This window comes from Nyctereutes procyonoides, unplaced genomic scaffold, assembly GCF_905146905.1.
Source record: "Nyctereutes procyonoides isolate TBG_1078 unplaced genomic scaffold, NYPRO_anot_genome, whole genome shotgun sequence".
Lineage (NCBI taxonomy): Eukaryota > Metazoa > Chordata > Mammalia > Carnivora > Canidae > Nyctereutes > Nyctereutes procyonoides.
This window is the reverse complement of record NW_026575160.1, coordinates 16,290,361-16,312,196: the sequence shown is the minus strand read 5'-3', so window position 1 is coordinate 16,312,196 and position 21,836 is coordinate 16,290,361. Positions and strand designations below refer to the sequence as shown.

At 46.0% G+C, this 21,836-nt stretch overlaps 1 protein-coding gene across 1 annotated transcript; it reads right to left on the bottom strand.

Moving 5' to 3' along the window:
* Positions 1-747: 747 nt before the first annotated feature.
* PRR15 (proline rich 15) lies at positions 748-3,933 on the bottom strand. The gene is made up of 2 exons (XM_055314525.1): positions 3,804-3,933; positions 748-1,809 (listed from the first exon to the last, which is right to left on the bottom strand). Exon 2 carries the CDS (start codon positions 1,759-1,761, stop codon positions 1,372-1,374), a length of 390 nt encoding a protein of 129 aa, XP_055170500.1. The 5' UTR covers positions 1,762-1,809; positions 3,804-3,933; the 3' UTR covers positions 748-1,371.
* Positions 3,934-21,836: the final 17,903 nt, after the last annotated feature.

The window sequence follows — 21,836 nt, the reverse complement described above, 5'->3', positions numbered from 1 at the left end:
CACATTCAGAAGCTCCAGTTAAGTTCTTGCTTGTAATTATCTAAACTATATATACATGTACACTTTGACCACTACAATTTCCTTGCTATGTGTTTCTGGATGATTATAAATGAATGGAATTGTGGTGGGAATGATCCCAGTGGCCCTTAACAACTACAATAACTCCCTTGTAATTTGCTGAAAGCAAGTGGGATTTATTTACTCCTTTTCCTGAAGTTTGTAACAAAAGCAAACAGGTAGATTTTTGTTCAGAATCTTCAGATTAGTACATCTCAAGGCTTTGAAACCAGATAAATGCATAAGTCAGACTAAAGAAATAAGCTTTTGAAGCAAAGGGGTGGGAAGAGAGGCCGGCTTTGCACAAACCAAGAGTTCAGTCCATCTATTCCAGCAAGTATTTTCAGACAATTGTTAGCAACGGTAATGATGGATACTTTTAAAAAGAATTAGTACTGGCAGTGTGAGCTCCTCTACTGTGTGAAGATGTACTGAGGTAACAAAGAGAATTTGGGAGTAATTATAGGGCTTCTCCCTCCCTTCCTTAAATTTAGCTAGTAAATAGAGATGTCCCGCCAACTGGTTCCAGCCTGGGTGATGTTAGTTTTCAGAAATGTTCTCCTCCTTCTAGCAAGATCGCAGAGTAGCTGTTATGTCGTGTGGCAAATGATTAACTCTGTCAGTCTGGCCTCTGTATGCCAGCTTTTAAGTAGGATGGACTTCAGTCTTGCCATGGAAAACACACCAAAGTCACCTTAAGTCTTACAGTGCGACAATTTTAATAAGCCCACACGAAAACAGGCAGTACAGTTTTGTGGTTCAACGTTTACAAGCAATCTCTTGCCTTACTTAAAATGCTTCTACCTAAGAAGGTTTCCTGCCCTCTCTCGTCGTCCGTCGTCCCTTCACTTAAAGTAGGATGCTACCCAAGTACGTCTAAAGTGCATTTCCCTGGCGTTGAAAGCAGCCACTGTGATTCGCTTTCGGAGAGCGAGTCCTGAATCAGGGCTGGGTGTCCCGGCTGCGCAGTCCCAGTTGGGCCACCAACTCGAAGAAGGGCCCTTCTCACTCCCCGGGTGGCACAAGGGATGGAGGCCACGGGAGAACTTTGGGGGGGGGGAGATAGAGATGATGATGCCAACTTGCTCTGTGGCAGGCCCCTTCTCCCAGCACAGATAAACACGCGATGCCTCCTTGAGTCCTGAAACACTGAAAGCTCAGCGGACACTTCAATTTCCAGGAAAACCAAAGCGTGGAGGCCTCGTGTGCACGCCTCTGAGGTTGGCGGGCGGAGACGCGGGGTACTGGGGCGGTGCAGAGCTGGGGGGCAGGGAGGGTGGCGGGGAGAGGGGCAGGCCCGGCGCGCCCCGCTCGCTACTGCGCGTCGTCGCGGGGGTCCCCGGGGAAGGCGGCCTCCTCCGCGGCCCCGCCGCCCTCGGGCAGCAGAGTGGCGCGCACCTTCCTCTTCTCCTTAAAGCGCCCGGAGCGCGAGATCTTCAAGTTGCGGCGGCTGCTGCTGCCCGACTTCTCCCCGCTCAGCTTGTCCGGCTTGTGCGGCTCGCCGGCGCCGCCCAGGAGGTTGGGGTGCTGGTTCTCCCGGGAGCCGCCCGTCCAGTCCGGGCTGGGCGGCGCGGCCGGCGCGGGCTCCCCGGGCGCAGGTTGCGCGGGCGGCTGCGCCCCCGCCGCCTCCTTGCTCTTCTTCCTGCTGTTGGCCAGCGATTTCCACCAGGGCCCCGAGCCGCCCGAGCCGCCGCTGTCGGCCATGGCCCGCGGGCCGGGGGCGGGGGGGGGGGCGGCGCGGGGCTCCGCGGCCTGTGCGGGGGAAGCAAGCACAACTCGGTTACTGGGTCGGCCCAGGCCACGCGCCCCGGAGCCGCGCGTCCTCCCCTCGCCCCGCCCGCCCCGATCCGCGGCGCTGCGCCCCCGAGGGCGCGGGGACCAGCGGCCTGCAGGGCGCCACCGTCCGGTCTCCAGGCAGCTTGGCACTCCCGTCCCTCAAGCCCGGGGCCGGTGCAGGGGGTCGGCGCGCGGGGCACCCCCCTCCCACCCCCCACCCCCCACCCCCCGGGAGGCTCCCGGGCGTCTGGATTGCACCTGCTCCAGAGGGAAGCAGGCCTGCCCTGTGGCCTTGACTGCAGGGGCCGCCCGGGGGGGCCTCCTCTCGGATGCGCACCTGGGAGGAGGGCGCGCCACAGCGAGCACGTCCCCGCCGGAGGTGAGCCCTGAATGTTAGACTCCCTCCTTCCGCCCCCATCAACAGTTCCAGAAATTTCCCCCGAAGGCTTTTTCTCCCCCCATAGGTTTCTGCTACAGGATCCTTCTCGATGTGATTCTTCGCAGGGTGTGTGTGTGTGTGTGGCGGGGGGGGGGGGGGACTTACGTGCTCCTAAGCGCCAGGAGGCAAGCTCATGGTGTTTTGTTTCTTTTAAATTATGCTTTTGACAACGTCTACCTGTCGCCTTCAGAGAAGCATGCGTAGACTTAGCTTCCCTTGAAAACCAAAACCGCCACCCCACGCTTCCTTTTATTCCCCAGAGACCAATCTCAACGTCCCTCTGAAGCGCCCCCCTCCCCCCCACCGATGGCCGAGACGAGGCCAGGCGGCAAATGTCCCCTCCTCTGAGTTCTGTATTAAAACGCGCCCCGGGGGGAGCCCTGGTGGCGCAGCGGTTTAGCGCCACCTTCGGTCCAGGGCGTGACCCTGGGGACTCGGGATCGAGTCCCACGTCGGGCTCCCTGCATGGAGCCTGCTTCTCCCTCTGCCTGTGTCTCTGCCTCTCTCTCTCTCCCTCCCTGTGTCTCTCATGAATAAATAAATAAAACCTTTAAAAAATAAAGAAAATAAAAGGCGCACGAGGTGGGTCTTGTGTGTTCCACGCAATTCAACTCCCGAGGTTTTGGGTCACGCATGAAAGATCCCTGGTTCGTTCGTTCTTTCTTTGCGCGATTCCTTCCTCCAGAGAGGAACCCGCTGCGCGCAGCCTGGAACTCCGAACCTTTGTGCTTCATCCCAGCTTTAAAAACCGCGCGGCGCGGGGCGCAGGGGCGGCGGGCGGCGCTGAGCGTGCGGGTGTGGGAAGCGGCCTCCGCGCGCGCTCTCTGGGCTGGGTCTTGGGCGCCCGCCCGACGAACGGGGCGCCGCGGGGCGCTGCCAGGTTTCCTCCGGGCTCCTTCCCATCCCACGCGCCTGGCGCTCTGGGGATTTGCGGGCGCGCCGGGCCGCGCAACTTTGGAGGTGTTGGTGTTTGGAGGTTCTGCTCCGGGAACCGCGGGGAAAGTTGGAGCGCCCACGCGAGGCGGCGCGGCGGCCTCCGCAGCCGAGACCGGGGCCGGGGCTCCTCCCCAGGACGCCCCGAGGGCACGCTCGAGCTGCGACCTGAAAACAATAGAAGCTAAACCCGCCGAAAGTTCTTCCCGTCAGGAGGCGCCCACTCCCCCTGGCACCGTGGGCAGTTGGGTTTGCAAACATCCCGCTCCCTCTATCTTGCGCCTCGGAGAAGTACCCCCAAGTTATCCATTATTGGTGTTTTTTTTTGGGGGGGGGGTCCTGATGGCTGCCTTCTGTCTCCCACCCTGCATTCTCTGTTCCACAACCAACTGTGCGCGGACAGGCTTTGCACTAGTTGCGCAAGGAAAAGACTGCAAATTACGCAAATGTACGCAGAGCGCCTGCGGCTCTCAACTCCCCCCCCCACCCCCCAGCCGGGGTGGGGGAGGAGGGGTGTGTGTGTGGGGGGAGCACCCCAGGTTGACACCCCGGAGTGGGGTCTGTGTTGGCCGACGCGGGATCACCCCAAATCGCTCACCTGTTCCGGCTTCCCAGGATCCCACGACTCCGGAGGGGGTGCGCTGGGGACAACCTGGAAGCCCGGCGCAGCGTCCCTCCGCGCGGTCTTGGGGAGGTCGGGCTTCTTTCTGGAAGGTGTGTGGGCCGAAATCTCTGCAGTCCAGCTAAGCCGGTCGCCGCTGCTGGCCTCCGCTGGCTCCTCCAACTTGCACGCGCCGCCTCGGTGGCGGCCGTTCTGGGCCCGCGGCGCGCTGGGCTCGGGGCGGAGGGCGCCGCGCGAGCAGGTGCGGGGCTCACCGGCGCAGGTGAAAGCCCCGGCAGGCCGCCCGGGTCTCTAAGCCTTTCATCCTCGCGCGCGCCCCTCTTCCCTGCTTGGCGCCGCCCGGCAGGCGCGGGGAGGGGGCCCCTCGGAGGCTCGCTCTGGTCGGTCCCTTGCACGGGGAAAAGGCATCTATCTGCCCACCTGCTGGTTATTCGCCAAGTGATTCGAGAAACCAGAACCCCGGGGTGGGGGGTGGGGGGGGAGGAGGAGGTGGAGAAAAAAAAAAAAAAACAGCAACAACAACAACGGAGGAGGCGGCCACAGCGGCCACAGGTGCAGGTAGGAACTTGGCGTTCCCGCCCTCCAGGGGACGAGATTGGATCAGGTCGCGGACGTGGCGCCGGCCTTGGGGTGTCTGATTGGAGGGACGCTGCGCGGCGCCGCTCGCCCGTCCGGCTCCTCCAAGAAGAAGAAGAAACGCTGGAGACGGCAGGCGGGGAGACGGAAGCTGTAGGTGGGCTCCCCGGCCCCTGCCCTCATTTCTTTCCTCCCTTGCTCTCCGGGGCCCCAGCCTCGGCCACGCAGCCCCCAGGATTCCAGTTTCGTAACGCACAGGAGCCGTTTCAGACCCGGGCAAAATGTTGCGGAGCCGCAGGCACTTAGTTCGCTGCGTGCCAGCCGGGCTCTGTTTCCAGCGCTTTCTGGGGGGCGGGGTAGGGGGTTGAACTCCTGTACTCCTCGCAGGAGCCCTAGGGACACAGGGGCTGCCGTCATCCGCACTGGACAGGCGAGGAGACCCCAGCGCTGAAAGCTAACTGGTAGCTCCAAGTTGCGTGCCTGGTGAGTGGCAGAGCCGGATTTGAACCCAGGAGCTCTGACTCCAGCTCCCGCGGGCTTCACTAGCCCGTTGGACCCAAGCCTACCGGTCTCTGGCTCTCAAAACGACTAAGTGAGGATGTGCATTTGCTTCGCTCAGGTCTGGAAGTGCGGGGGACGGCACTCCACCTGGGGGGCGCGCAGCAGCCCTGAGCCGCTGGGGCAAGCGAACCGGGGCGCTTCTGCAGGGCTTCCGGAGGCTTCTGGCTCCTGGGGACCCGGGGCTGCTGCTTATTGATTGGGCAGAAATATTGATTGCTGTAGGTCGTTCTCACTCCTGAAGGCGGAGGTACAACCAGCACCAGCTTCTGGGGTGCTCTTCTTTTTCAAAGCACTATTTTGATGTTCCTCGAGGTCCTGGGAAACTCCTCCCTTCCAAGGGGTGGGTATAGAGCAACCGACGTCTGGGCATCTTTGTTCTGAGGACTTTGTGAAGCACAGAAATAATGAAAGGCAATGACAATGCCTTTGGAATTAGTGGAAATAAGTGGAAAGAAATAATGACAATGTGGAATTAGTGGAAAGAAATTTTTGTAGAGTACTTCAATGCCTGAAATATTAAAGTATGGATACTTTATATCATTAACTTCTTAATTGAGCATTCCTGGATTTTTATTTATTTTTTTAAAAGATTGTATTTATTTATTCATGACACACACACACACACACACACACAGGCAGAGACACAGGTAGAGAGAGAAGCAGGCTCCATGCAGGGAGCCCAACGTGGGACTCGATCCTGGGTCTCCAGGATCAGGCCTTGGGCTGAAGGCAGCGCTAAACCGCTGAGCCACTTGGGCTGCCCAACATTCCTGGATTTTTTTTTTTAATTTTATGATAGTCACACACACAGAGAGAGAGGCAGAGACACAGGCAGAGGGAGAAGCAGGCTCCAAGCGCCGGAGCCCGACGTGGGATTCAATCCCGGGTCTCCGGGATCGCGCCCTGGGCCAAAGGCAGGCTCCAAACCGCTGCACCACCCAGGGATCCCCATTCCTGGATTTTTAAATGATATGCACAACAGTGTATATTTGAAAGAGATGCAATTTCGCTTATTTATTGCAATTAGTTTCAGAGAGTAAGCGTTCAGTCAGGGCACCAGGACTGAAACAAGCCACCCCCCTGGGAGGGGAGGACAGGATAAGTCATCACAGTGCCACCCCATTACAGATGAAGACACTGGGTCGAGGAGGAAGGCTTAAAAAGAGGATACTTTCACAGCCACCCTTGTAACTGGGAGTACCCAGGTGATCCAATTCTGACTCTGGGGGCCAAAAGAAGACTTCTGGAAATGTTTCTTCCCTGGATAAAGGGAGAGCCTTCTGAGAGAGGAATATTTTGTGCTATACCCTTGATTCTTACATTTAAGCACAGCGTGAGGATGTGATGTCTGGTGTTGCAGCAGCCGTCTTGCAACAGTGAGGCAACAGGCATGGGCATAAAAACCAACATGCTAAGGATGATGGCAGGGGAATGTGAGAAGTGTCTGGGTCTTGATGATATCAATAGCCCCTGAAAGAACCCTGGAACCATCTAACTCCAGACTGTTAGTTGAGTGAGATAATATATATTCCTATGATTTAAGCACAGATTTAAATACAGTTTCCTGTTACTAGCAGCCAAAAAGTATTCCTCCCTGATACAGTCTATTAGAGGTATAGAAGAAAATGATATTGTTCAAAGGGGGAAAAAAGGTAGAATTGTCACATTTAAAAAAAAAAGATTTTATTTATTTATTCATGAGAGACCTGGAGAGAGAGGCTGAGACATAGGCAGAGGGAGAAGCAGGCTCCCTGGACCCCGGGATCCAACCTGAGCTCAAGGCAGATGCTCAACCACTGACCCACCCAGGTGCCCCAGTATTGTCACTTTTTTTTTTCGGACCAGTCTGGAAAGTTCTTCATGGAATGAGGATTCAGTGAAATGTTTAATGGGAAAGCTTATAGAGTCAGGGAATGCATCTGTAAAATAAGCCACTTTGATTGAAAAGTTAATTTATCTATCCAGTGAATAGTAGGTGACTTTTAATGCTATAGAATTTAACCGAATACACTGTTAAATTCTGAATACAGAATTTAAGTATGCTTAGAAGTATGCTTACTTTTCTTAATAATATTTTATTTTGTCATTTTTTTATTTTTCAAAAATGTGTTGATGGTTTGAGTAAGGACATTTTCTTCCGTCTCTCTCCGCATCCCCCCCCCAGCCTGCCCCGCCCCTTCTCTTTCTCTCTAGTTTTTTTAACTTTATTTTTATTTATTTATTTATTTATTTATTTATTTATTTATATAAACTTTCTCTCTAATTAAATTGCTTCTTTCTCAGGTGCACTTTTAAGTGCAATAAATGATAATACTCAAACGCAAAAGAGAATGAATTCCTAGAGGGGAAGATTTGCATACTAGAAATTAAAATAAGAACTTTCAAGGTTAAACCTGGCCTTTGCAATCCTAGCAAACCTGGCATTCCTTTGGAGGCTGGAAAATTGATTATTTTCCTTTAAAGCATTTATAGTGGAAACTGGGTAATGGAAAACACATAATGAGAAAATTTAAGAAATACAGCTAATCAAAATGAAGAAAATAAAGATCATTTATAATTCTTCTCATCCAGGACTAACACAGTTAACACTGGGGTAAGCTTAGTCCTTCTTTATTTTTGCCCCTATTTTTACATTTACTCTTTTCATCTCCCTCCCTTCATTCCTTTATTTTTTTTTAAGATTTATTTATTTATTTTAAAGAGAGAAAGAGTGAGAGAGCTTGTGTGGGCGTGCACACAAGGGGAGGGGAAAGGGGGATGGGCAAAGAGAGACAGAGGATCTCAAGCAGACTCCCTGCTGAGTGAAGAGCCCCTCTGGGTCTTGGGGGGCATCTCAGCACCTTGAAATCATGACCTGAGGCGAAATCAAGAATTGGATGTGTAACCGGCTGAGCCAGCCACATGCCCCCCTTCATTCCTTTCTTTTACAGATGCTTCCATTTTTTTAAAATTAGATGCTCATCTCCCATGGCCTTTTCCTTTCTAATCACCAGTGTCCTGGTAGTTTGATATTCCTTTTCTCCTTTCCATGTTTTCACATCAGTGTTGCTGGACTTAGTTTATAAACTTCAGAGAGTGGGCCTTAACACCTGTGCCTGAAGTTGGGATCCGCTTTTTGTAGCGTCTCGTCCTGTACCCTGCTAGGTTAACACGAATGCATATCATAGAAGTAGGCAAATTGCAAGTCACAAAATATTACTAGTCCCTTTGGTTTTATTCTTGACCTGAGCAAGGCCGATGAGTACGGTGGCACCTCTCTCTGAAATTCAAGCAACACCAGCTGACTCTTCCTAACTTCCTACTCCTACTTGTCAATCTTGTTTCTTTGTATTCTTGGATATTATTGTATACTCCTCATTTTCATTTGGAAACTCTTTCTATGAAGATTTAAGGCCTAAAGCAAAGGCGGCTTATAGAAAGAGTTTTTAGGGTTTTAGTTAGGGGCATTACCAGACAGGATTCCTTTGCACTAAGTTCATGGCTTGAGGAGTTTGGGGCGATGAAAGCCAGGGATCTATGTGAGCCCTAAGAACACACCTTCTGGGAACAAATGCATTCATGATCTAAACAGATCCCCCTAGCAGATCTCTCCTGTTCTAAAGCAGCTTGATTGTCCGTGCAGACCTGTGGAGGGTGGGAAAAATGGGGACATCTTACTCCTAAGTGGCCCAAGCCCTGAGGTTGGTTATGGCCCTTTAGGGAACAACAGAAGGATTGTTCTGCTTTTGGGTGAGCCCTATGCCTATAATTCTGTCCCTTTTGTTGCATGAGGCTATCAAAAACTGAATTCGTTTCGGTGCCCAGTTTGTTTTTAGCAGGGGAGTTCATCTAAATAACAGCTGCTTCTGACAGGAACGGGTATGTTTTAATTATATTGTAAGTTGTTTCCTTGGTGTTTGTTCACACCATTAGGTATAATTTTCTTATTTGTTTATTGTGTCTGACTCCCTTGCTAGAAAAGGAATTCCGTTTTATTGAATGATCATTTATATAGTGATCATAACAATTCCTATGTATGAGGTACAGTTCTGTTTATTAACTCACTTAATCCCCAAAGCCCTGTGAAGTAGGCCCCGTTATGATTATAGACGAGGTAATTGAGACATTAAGCATTTATGTGGCTTGCCCCAAGTCACCCAGCTGGTAAGCATCAGAGACAGCACTTGACCCTGGGGAACTTGGCTTGACAGTCCAGGAACCGAACTAGTAGTCCCTGTGCCATGTGTCTCTGCATGAGCGCCAAGACATGTCATTAATGAAACTTCAGGACGTGGCATGTTGCCGGGCAATAAAAGTTCTTGATATTGTTGAAGGAGTGACCCTCAAATGCATAAATATAAATGCTTTGTTGGTTGTAATATGACTGACTTATAAAAAGAAATGCTATGAAAATGGCAATGTAATAAAATATCAATCGGCTATTACATGTAAAAATAACCTGATTTTAATTCTGAGATGTGAGTAGTGTGAGAAGACCCAATTATCTGATACGTTTTTGTTGTTCTTGTTACAAAATTGGAAGACCACTCTCATGTTGCAACCCTTTGAAGGAGATGCATTAGGTGGTAGGACATGAATGGGGTAGAGTGATGTAACACCAGAGGATGGTTGCTGAGATTTTATTAAATATTGTATTTAAGGAATAAATGAATGATCTAGAGGACATGACGTCTTGAAACAAGGAAGACTCCACAGCACATCCTGACTCAGGAAATAAAAAAGGTAATTCAACTTTATTGTTTGTTAGAAAATCATTCATGTAAATAAAAATCATGTGTTACCATCCAACATAATGTTCTCCGGCTGGTCACCTGTTTCCAGGTCACGGCTGGGGTAAACCAGCTCCCCTAAAAGGCGACCTGCTATTGGCTGTTGTTAATTTCTCTTTTCAAGGGGTTGGTTTGGTTATGCTCCATTTGCCAGGTTACATTTTCTCTTTTGTGGTTTGTCTGTGGGTCAGCTCATTACGTCACGCATACAGGTAGAAGGTGAATATGCGATGGAAGGGTAACATGACGCAGGAGGTAAATCTTTTGGTTTCCCCATCTGCATCGAGGCCAGTGTCAAACTTACATAGTTAGAAAGAAACAGCTAAGAAACAGCTGCCTTTATCAGTGTCAGGCTGTCAGAGGAGGAAAGTTTTGGGACTCAGCTCTGCTCGGTGCTCACAGAGGGAAATCTCACACTGCACATTCTTAGTGAGTGTTTAGGTTTATCCATTTGATGTCATTTCATTTACGTAGTGGGAGAAATTTGATGAAACTGCAGCTCTGAACCTTTTATAACAGTGACAAGTTTGAAATTCCTGCTATGGGCTTTTCACTTTATTGTGGGCTTATCCAAAAGTGGATAGTATTCTTTTCACTTTTTTTTTTTTTTTTTTAATGGCAGAAGAACCTTGAGGATAGCTCCGGTAAGTCTGACAGTTTTATCCTGTCACAAAGCTGAAGCGATTTGCTCAAGGTCACAAGACTTTTTATTTTGATTTGGTTTTAGTTACTCTGTCCCTAAAACAGTGTTCTTCTCATATTGCTATTTGAATCTCATATTGCCTTTTAATTGATCATTAGATCAATAGATATTTGTTGGTTTCAAGACTATTACATCAAAAGAGACTGTCATACTTTAAAAATTCTGATGAGGTCAGTGTCTTCTGAGTTTCCCGCTTGGAACAATTGCTAAATCATATGTGGCTGTTTAAATATTAAAGCCCTATGGAATCACAGAGCACTCAAAGCTCAAATTAACGCTGGGAATTGTAATTACATACATTTCTTGTGAAAAGACTTGATGGTTGGTTTGAATTACTAGCTTGTGTGGCTTTGGGAAAATCTTTAGTCTTAATATCTTTAGGCTCTGGTTTCCTTAAATGTAAAGTGGGGATAATTCTATCTACCTCTCTGGGTGGTTGCCAAGATAAAAGTAGACAATACATTTATTAAAGTCTCTTGCACAGTGCCTGACATATAATAGGCACTCAGCAAATGTTAGTTTCTCCTTGACTAATTTCTTTCATTGGCTGTGTGGGAAAATTATGTGAACAAACTGTATAAATCAATCACTTCTAAGGGCTTTTTGAAAATAATTATAGAGAGTCTTGAGAAAGCACTGTCATCCTTGTTGGTTGGGGTCAGATTTTTCTCCCCCTCCTAAGAACATAATGTTAAAATTTACTGGAGAGTATTTAATACACAATAATTTGCTCTGAATCTGACTTTTTTCAGGAACACACTTAATGATGAAATCAAACCTAGCAGAAGTTTTCTGTGTGTGATTCAAGAATGCTCTTTATCCTGTCTGCACTGAAATTGCACTACCTGTAGTTAAAGAAGGAAGTGTGTTCAGTTAAGCTTGGAAGCAATGTTACCAGAAAAGGATTAGCAAATCATAAGACAAAATCCTTAGAAGTAAGGTCACTAGCAGGCGGTGGCTAGGGCACAAGCCAAGGAATAGGTTTCACATGTGCTGCCCCATTAGTTCCTGGAATCTTGATATATAACCTGCATCAGCGAGTCGTGCCCAAAGGAGGGAAAGAACAAGAGCATCGTGTCCTCTGCTGTGTTAGACAACATGGCACTACTTCTTGTTTGCAAAAATTAGCTTTTATTTTATTAAAGTGACACATGCACTTGTAGGGTAAAAGCCAAATGTTATTAAAGGGCTTATAGCCAGCCAATTATGGGAGTTTCTTGTCTCATTCCTTCCCTTGGTCCCTTCCCCAACCACTTTCAACAATTTTGGCTTTTCATTCCTGGCATTAACACATCTCTGTATTTCTAAATAATATGTATATAATGCTCTCTTTTGATTTATCAATATTTGACATCCTCTATTAGTTTCTTACTATGGTATTTGAGGACTTGGTTCTCTTATACTGTGCCTTCTGTTTCCCTCTCCCAGTTTCCCACTAGAGTCATATTACAGGCTTTGTTCAGTGAACTGTTCCATGTTTATATTATTGTGCCCGTATAAATATTGTTCAGACCGAGCATTATAGTGTACAGATCACTGTATTTGCTTTCTTATTTATGTCCTTTCCTGAAGTTAATAATGGCCCTCTTCCTCCCTTTCAGTGGGTCCTCTTTCTAATTCTTTCTTATGCCTCTCAGTGGCTTTTTAGTACACTTTTCTACAAGTCTAATTAAATCAATATATGTGTGCTCCATTTTAGTTTTCCCCAAGGTATCACTCCTGGACACCTCCATCTCCTTCCATATGAAACGATCTCTCTCTCTGGCCTGCTTCACTGCCTCCTCCTGGGAATGCCTTGAGTTGGATTTCCTATTTCCTGGACTTTGAGTGCCTTCTTTCCTGCTGGACTCCCTGGCTTTGGTGATGGTCAGATGGTGCTGCTGCAGAAGGCATGGTGATGGCAGTCCTCAGTATGGCTGTCTCTTTCATGTATTTCCGCCTGGACTGTATCTTCTGTGCCTTGCACACAGCTATCCCCCTGGGACCTCCCTCCACCCTTATTTGGGAGAGTTCCTTTGTGCAAAGGCACTCAGTGAACCTTGCCTCACCCATTTCACTGTAATTAATTCAAAATGGATCATGGATTTTATTTCTTTATATTAATTTTTTAGTTTTGTCATTTAAAAAAATTTTGCTCAAATTCAATTTGCCAACATATAGTATGACACCCAGTGTGCATCCATCAAGTGCCCTCCTCAGGGCTCGTCACCCAGTCACCCCCCCCCCACCCTCCTCCCCTTCTGCAACCCTTTGTTTCCCAGAGTCAGGAGTCTCTCATAGTTTGTCTTCCTCTCTAATTTTTCCCCACTCAGTTTCCCTCCTTTCCCTTATAATCCCTCTCACTATTTCTTATAGTCTGCATATGAATGGAGCCATATGATGATTGTCTTTCTCCAATTGACTTATTTCACTCAGCATAATACCCTCCAGTTCCATCCACATTGATGTAAATTGTGGGTATTCATCTTTTCTGATGCCTGAGTAATATTCCATTGTGGAGATATATATATAAGATGTGGGGGATATATATACATATATATATATACACACTCATATACACACACACATACACATATATATATATATATATATATATATATATATATATATATATATAATGTTTCTTTCTGGAAGGTGTGTTTCCAAAAATTATATATCCCTTCATCTTCTTTATCCATTCATCTGGGATCATGGTTTTTTTTTTGGGGGGGGGATCATGATTTTTAAATGTAAAACTATACAACTTTTAGAATAAAATATAGAACCTCTTTGCAATGTAGGGCAAGGTGAAGGATTCTTAGACACAGCTAAAGCATGATCCATAAAGTAAAAAATTACTAAATTGGACTTCATCAAAACTAAAAACCTTTTTGTTCTAAAAAAGACTCTGTTAAGAGGAACTGAAGACAAACTGCAGATTAGGGGAAAATAGTTGCAAACCACATATCTGACAAGGGCCTTATCCCTATAATATATAAAGGACTGTCCAAATTCAATAGTAAAAAAAATCCAGTTATAAAATAGGCATTAGGACACCTGGGTAGCTCAGTCAGTTAGGCATCTACCTCTTGATTTTGGCTCAGGTTATGGTCTCAGAGTTGTGAGATTCAGCTTCCTGTGGGGCTCTGTGCTAGGCATGGAGCCTAAGATTCTCTCTCTCCCTTTCCCTCTGACCCTTTTGCCCCCCCACCCCCACCCCACATGTGCTCTCCCTCTTAAAAAAAATAAATAAAATGGGCAAGAGACACGAACGGATGTTTTACTAAACTGGAGACACAGGTGACAGATGAACACATGAAAAGATGTGCAGCATCATTACCCATTAGCAAAATGCAAATTAGAACCACAATGAGATACCAGTATGCACTTATCAGAATGGCTAAAATATAAAATAATGGCAATACCAAATGCTGGTGAGAATGTGGAGAAACGGAATCACTTTTTTTTTTTGCATGTTTCTAGCAGTAGCCAAAAACCTGGAAAAAAACCAAATGTCCATCAATAGGGAAATGTATAAACAACCTGTGGTCTATCCATACTTCAGAACGCTGTTAACAAGAGATTGAAATGAACTCTTAATACATGCTACAACGTGGACGAATCTCAGAATAATGATGTTGAGTGAAAGAAGCTAGACTAGAATAGGGTACATGCTATATGATTTCACTTGTATACAATTCTAGGAAATGCAACCTAATATATGGGACAGAGTTGGATAGGGAGGGAAATGAGAGAGAGAGAGATTTTAAAAGATCACAAGAAAACTTTTGGGGGTGATAGAATGTCAAATGGTGTAGCTTCCCGGGAAAACAGTTGGGTGTTGCCTTAAAAAAATAAATATGCCAATGTGACCCAGCAGTAGCACTCCTGGGCATTTATCTCAGAGAAGTGAAAACATGCATTCACACACACATAAACCTGTATGTACGTGAATGTTCATATGGCTTCATTTGTAATAGCCCCAAACTAGAAACAATCTAGATGTCCTTCCTTTGGGTGAAGGGTAAAACTGTGGTAACTCCATACCATGGAATACATCTCAGCAATAAAAATGGGACAAACTCTTGATATACACAACCACTTTGATGCATCTCTAGAAAATTATGCAGAGTGAAAGGAGCCAATGCCAAAAATGTTACATACTGTTTGATTCCACTGATTTAATATTCTCAGAATGACAAAATTATAGATCTGGAGAACAGGTATTTGTAGGGGACAGGGTTGGGGAGTGGGCTGGGGGTGGGCATGGGTACAAAGAGACAGCAGGAAGAAGTTAGATCGTATCTTGATTTCGGTGGTGGTTATCCAAATCTGTACATGGGATAACACTGCATCCAGCTACACTCACACACATGTATATGTGAATACAAATGTGGGCTTAGACAGTTGTGGAAGCTGAATAGGGTCTGTAGTCTTGTCAACTCCGTTTCTTGGTTTTGGTAAATGAACTATAGTTATAGAAGATGTCACCACTGGGGAAGCAGAGAGGATGGTACTTCAGATTCTTGTTTCTTAACTTTCAATTACTTCAAAAATAAAAAGTTTAAAACACTCAGCACCTAGTGGAGTGAAAAGCAGGACTGTCTGGTGATGGCTCTAGGGCTCTTTCTCTTTCCCATAGTGGGAAAGACTGTGCCAGGACTCAATTTCTCACAGGACCAGGAGCCTCCAGGAAGTCCACGTGCTAGGCAAGCTGCAGCCTGAATCTAAAATTTTCTTTCCTCTCACGTGAGGCCATTCTTACCTTTTCCCGATAAAAGGGTGCCCTGCAGCTCAACACACAGTGTTGTGTTCATCTGGGCCTCTACTTAAGGTGTCTCTCTACTGAGTACTTGGAGAAGGGGACTCTGTTCTTGCTAATCCTTCTTGCCATGAGTTCCAGCCCATTCTAAGTACTGCATATTGGTGTGTGCCCAAGCTCTTTGATCTACAGACCTGAAGGTGGAAAGGCAGGGAGCCAGGTGGACAAATGGGGCAGAAGGAAGAGCCACTGCCAAGACTCTCCAAGGCAGGAGTGTGCCTAGCATGTCTGGGTCTGAAATGCAGTGAGTGTAGGCATTAGTAGCAGGAGGGGTGATCAGAGCACTGATAGGAATCCAGATAAGTCATTTCTGTAAGCCTCTTGTGCCACTGTGAAGACTGGCTTTTATTATAAGTGATGTGGGGAAACCAACAGAGGATTCTAGGCAATGTGGGGACCAGAACTCACATTTTCACAGGATCCCTCTGATTGTTGGACCAGGATAGGCTCCTGCAAGCCGGAGGCAAGGGTAGAAAAAGCTGACTTAGGAGGTGGTTATGGGCATGTGAAGCCAATAGGCTTCCCTGCTATTCTGTTGGTGGTAGGTGAGAAGAATGGAGTCAGGGATGACAGTGTCAGTGTACTCCTTTCACGTTGCATGAGCTAGAAGCACTGGGAGGGTTTTTAGAAATAGTTATAGAGTCAAAGTCTGTATTTTCTTTCATTACTCAATACTGAGAACTATTTTCAAGTCAGCTACTGTGAACCATTTCCAAGTTAATAAACTTAGGAACATATTCTTTTTAATGATCGAGTAGTATCCATTAGGTAGCAATGCCATGGGTGACTTAACAAATCCATTGTTGATAGGCATTATATTATTTTTCAGTTTTCCTGAAATGGTGAATTCTGGAAAAAATCGAGTGATCTCATAGCCTTTGACAATAGATAATAATCTGTCAGGCGAATCTGCACTTTTGTTTATTTCTTACAACTAGATAATCTATTTTAAACTGCTAAATATTTATTTTCAAAATCTGCCTTTTTTTCTGTTTGTCAGAGTAATATATCTTTGTTTGAAAATATATATGTTACAGGATTTTGAATGAGACTTTTCTTGTTGTCACCAAGTTTCAACCAAGGCCCCAAAGACTGAGAACAATAGATGATAGCCTAAAGGTGCAGAGAATGCTAAGAATAAGAAAAATTTTTGTGACCCTTAGTTTAGCACCCATCTTGGTGGGTATATATAGGGGGATATAGAGGAGTGAGGAAGAAGCTTTTTAAATTGAAATTCAATTAACGTATAGTATATTATTAGTTTCAGAGGTAGAAGTCAGTGACTCATCAGTTTTATATAATACCCAGTGCTCATTACATCACATGCCCTTCTTAATGCCCATCACCCAGTTACCCCAACCCCCAACCCCCTCCCCTCCAGCAACCCTCAGTTTGTTTCCTATGATTAAGAGTCTCTTATGGTTTGTCTCCCTCTCTGATTTCATCTTGTTTTATTTTTCCCTCCCTTCCCCTATGCTCCTCTATTTTGTTTCTTAAATTCTATATATGAGTGAGATCATATGATAATTGTCTTTCTCTGATTGACTTATTTTGCTTAGCATAATACCCTCTAGTTCCATCTGTATGGTTGCAAATGGCAAGATTTCATTTTTTGATGGCTGAGTAATATTCCATTGTGTATGTATCCCACATCTTCTTTATCCATTCACCTGTCAATGGGCATCTGGGCTCTTTCCATGGTTTGGCTATCGTGGACATTGCTGCTATAAACATTGGAGTGCAGGTGCCTCTTCAGATCACTGCATTTGTATCTTTGGGGTAAATCTCCAGCAGTGCAATTGCTGGGTCATAGGGTAGCTCTGTTTTTAACTTTTTGAGAAACCTCCACACTGTTCTACAGAGTGACTGCACCAGCTTGCATTCCCGCCAACAGTGTAAGAGGGTTCCCCTTTATCTGTATCCTCGCCAACATTTGTGGTTTTCTGACTTGTTAATTTTAGCTATTTTAACTGGTGTGAGGTGGTATCTCATTGTGTTTGGATTTGTATTTCCCAGATGAGCAAAAGGTTTAATAGGATTTTATTTAGAGGGAGAACTTTTGAGTGCTATGGGAATGTTCTTTGGTGAAGGAAAGACTAAACTTGGGGAAATTTCACAGAACCCCTCTGAGAGCTTAATGTGTGTCTCCTAGAGTTTGGGGACTTTAAATGACCTGATTGATGCTAAAGGTAAAAGGAGAGGGCTATGGTGAGGGGAATGATCTGCTTTCTACCAATGATGTGGAAGAGGCACATGCATTTCTGCAGGCTAAATGGGACTCCAGGAATGCTTAGACGTGCAAGGGACCCAAGCCAGGCTTAGTGATCCAAACATAGACAGATGTTGGGAGGGCAGGGGGTGGGGTCCTTGGGAAACTAGCACTGTGCAGTTTAATGAATCCTGTAGGAGGAGGCAATGCTGTGTGAGGGAGCCAATGGGAGATTTCTGCTAAAACAGCCAGATAGAAGGAACCCGGGACCTCAGTGAGTATGCAGCTATCATTTTAGACCCAGAGCTTCCACCTGGAATTTTAAATGACAGAGAAATACATTTCCATCTCATGTAATCCATTGTACTTTGGGTTCTCTGATACTTGCAGCTGAAACTAAGACTACCTACCTTATGAATCCTATTCAAATGCTTTCAGAGAAAAAAAATAATGTTATGTCACTTTACTTATGAGACAGGAAATTGAATAAGGACTGGTCAAGCAATGACAGTTATAGAGCAATTTCAATTTCACATGTAAGACTTGATGTAAAATTCTAAAATAGAAAAGAGTGAGCTAATGTACAGTTCTTTAAAGCATCATATTAATACATATGACTAGATAAAAGTTTTCCTAAAATTATATAGGTAGTTTCTGTGGAAAACAGTATGGAGGGTCCTTGAAAAATTAAAAATAGAATTACCATATGATCCAGTAATGCCATTATGATCTACCTAAAGAATACAAAAGCAGTAAGTCAAAAAGATATGTGCATCCCTATGTTTATTGCAGCATTATTTACAATAGGCAAATTATGGAAGCAGCCCAAGTGCCACTGACAAATGAGTGGATAAAGAAGATGCGTTATTTATACACAATGGAATATTGCTCAGCCATAAAAAAAGAACGAAATCTTGCCATTTGCAGCATAGATGAATCTAGAGGGCATAATGTTAGTGAAATAAGTCAGAGAAAGACAAAAAGTACCATATGATTTCACTCATATGTGGAATTTAAGAAACAAAACAAGCAAAGAAAAAAGAGAGACAAATGAAAAACCAAGAGTCTTAACTATAAAAAACAAACTATTACCAGAGGGGATGTGGGTAGGGGCATGGGTGAAATAGGTGATGGGGTATAAGAGCACACTTACCATGATGAGCCCTGAGTAATATAGAGACTTGTTGGATCACTATATTGTACTGATTTTTTATTCTGAATTTCTAAATTCTTTTGATGCAGGGCCAATATGGTGGAAGTGAAGATTTTAAAGAGCTGAGTGATGGAGTCCTGGGAGTGTTCATCAGGAGCCTTGGCTATGGGCAGTAGATCACATGCTAGCCGGCTTTAGCAGAAGGGATCTGTTACAGGCCACTAGGTAGTTATTGAATCTTCGGGATTAGTTTATTTGTTGACAGATGGCATTCAGAGCCAGAGTGGTTGTGATGGACTGTGGATAAAGTAGGGCAAGAAGCAGCGCTGGCGGGCATGCCAAGGGATTTGGACAGTTAAGAGGGAGAATGGGCAAAGGAGCCAAGCAGAGGATGGGGGTGAGGGTGGTATCACAGCAGCCAAGAAAGGAAGGGGTTTGAGAAGAAGGGAGTGGTCCACTGTGCCAGCCACTGAGAAGCCCAGTCAGTGGAAACCTGAAGCTTTAGGGTGGTCGTTGGGGCTCCAGGGAGAGCGCTTGGGGGCGGGGGCAGCACTGGAGCTGGACAGGGTGGTGTGAAGGTGTGTGACGGCACCTCTGCACCTGCTCCCACGCCATCTGGCCTCGCCGATAACCCTGTGAGGTTGGTGGGTCAAGCAGGCAGGCAGGCATTAGTTTTCACATTTCAAAGGGGAGAAACCTGAAGCTCAGAAATGTTAAAAGCCTCAATCTGTGACCGAGCCAGGCCTTGTGGCTCTAAATCCAGTGCTCTTACAGGGCTACCATGCTGTCTTTCCACCACATCCCACCACTGGCCAGGTGTGGCTTGACTTTACAAACTCATGGGCAGTAACTGGCTAAAATTCCTTGCCTCTAATTTGCTAGGCAGCAATAAGGGATAGTGCTTGAGAGTGTAGAAGAAAGGATACTAATGGTCTAAGCATTCTCCTAAGAGTTTCCCCAAGTGGTTGAGTTTTTAGACAAACGTTTGTACGTACAAACGTTTGTTCCATGCCCTAGATATTATAGTGAGTGTTATATGTAGATGACCTTAAGTCTCACAAACTTCATGGAATAGGTGCCAATAGTAGTTCATTATGATGACAAAGAAACAAGCTTAATTAAGTAAAAGAACTTTCCCTAAGTTACACTCAGAAAGTGGTAGAGCTCGGAGTAACCACAGGGGGTCACAGGGACGCAGCCCCGACCTCCTCTAGTCTACATTGCCCTGGATCCTAGCCAAAGAGAGCTACCATTTGCTGTATAACCCACAATTAAACTAAAGACTTAGATTTTCAGAGTCTCCTAACTGAATTATTTTCACGATTGTTCCTACTGGACAGAAGAAGAAAGAATATGGTAAAGATTAGGTGATGGGATACCTGGGTGGCTCAGTGGTTGAGTGTCTGCCTTTGGCTCAGGGCGTGATCCTGGAGTCCGGGATCGAGTCCCATGTCGGGCTCCCTGCATGGAGCCTGCTTCTCCCTCTGCCTGTGTCTCTGCCTCTCTCTCTCTCTCATGAATAAATAAATACAAATCTTTTAAAAAAAGGTTTGCATGCCTACTGTACACTAGGCACAGTGCCAGTTAGGGGCTGGGGTAGAGTGGTGAGCAGAGCGGACCAGAAGCTTCCAGTTGAGACAATATTTTATTAGAGTCTGTTCTATGGTTATGGGGGTGAGGCCCATGGAGACCTTGGTCTATGGGTATGGAAGGTCCTCTGCAACCTATGAGAGTTCAAACAACCTTCCCAATACTGCAAAACCATTGCCCCCTTTTTGTTAACAAATCTTGATTTGCTGCATGTAGTCAAACACCTTGGAGAGGGTGCCTTTATCTCCAGTTCAGGTGAAACTGTGGTTGTTTTAAACCAGGTCTTCTCAAATTTATCCTCCACTGGAATCACTCAGCGGACCTGTTAAAAACAGATTGCCAGACCCCAGCCCCAGGTTCAATGAGTCAGGCCTGAGGCGTGACATTTCTAACAAGACCCAGGTCACGATGTTGCTGGCCACGGGACTCTGCTTTGTGAAACGCTGGTCTACGCTAACCGGAATGATCTCTTTTCCTTTCCTAGTTCCTGGCTTAGCCATAAGCATGTACTGCACTTCTGGCCAGTCAGGTGCAAAGGGATGTTTGTTGGGGGAAAAAGATTCTCTGGCTGTAAAATGGGACACACAAGACACACATGGAAAGAATGACATTGTCCTGCTTGAGTAGAAAAACAGCACCAGCCTTGGAAATGCCTTACAGTTGGATTCTTGTGGAGAGAATTACTGTCCTTACTGTCAAGCCCTTTGTATCTGAGTTTTATGTGATGTGCAGCTGTCATTTTCCTGACTGTTGAATTTAGTACTTCTTATAGGTTAGTGATTATCTCATTATCAGAAATAAGGAATCCATGCTCAAGAAGCAGTCCTATGGGTTATTGGTACTATATTGATCTTGCCAGGTTGGGACTGTTCCTGACGTGGGGGGCAATCAGTTTGGCAGATCCCAGAGTCATGAACTTGCTGGCCCATAAAGACCTAATGGGTTTTAGCAGTGACCTTTTGGAAAGGAGCCCCAAACCCCTTTCTCTCAAACACTGCCCCCTCCCCACAGAGGCATGTGCATTTTTCCTGACTTGGTCCCTGGCCCTGAATTCTGGGTTTGATGAGGTCTATTTTTGTTTTGCCACAGGTCTTCTCTGCATGGATTTTGGGGTCTTAAAGTCTTTTCTTTTGGGCTAGCTGGCCTGCACCTCTGATTCTTGCAACCCCATGGTGCCCCTCATGGGAATGTGCCACTCCATCTCACCCCTCCATGTCCTCCGACCCTGCCAATTAGTGGACTAATGTGGACTTGCCCCACAGAGGTTTGGTTTTGGAAGGGTGGTCCTGTGTATGTGCGATAATTAACATCCGTACATTGCTATACAGTTTATACTGAGCCTTCCGTGTTCCCATTCAAGGTCACAGTGGATCTTTAGAAGCCCTCTGATAGAGAGGGAAGAGCAGATATTCTGTTATTATGCCCATTTCAGACTAGGGAACTAGAACAAAACCAGGATTATATGCATTTTACAGATAAGGATGTAGAAAAAAACCAGGTATCATGTTTGGTTAATTGGAGTGACCAAAAATCTGTTCCAGTAATACTCAGTCAACTCTTTATGAAGATTTTGAAGTATATAATTCTTCAGGAAAGTACGTTAAGGCAATAATTTTTTTTGGGCAGCAATGAAAACTGTGCTCCCAT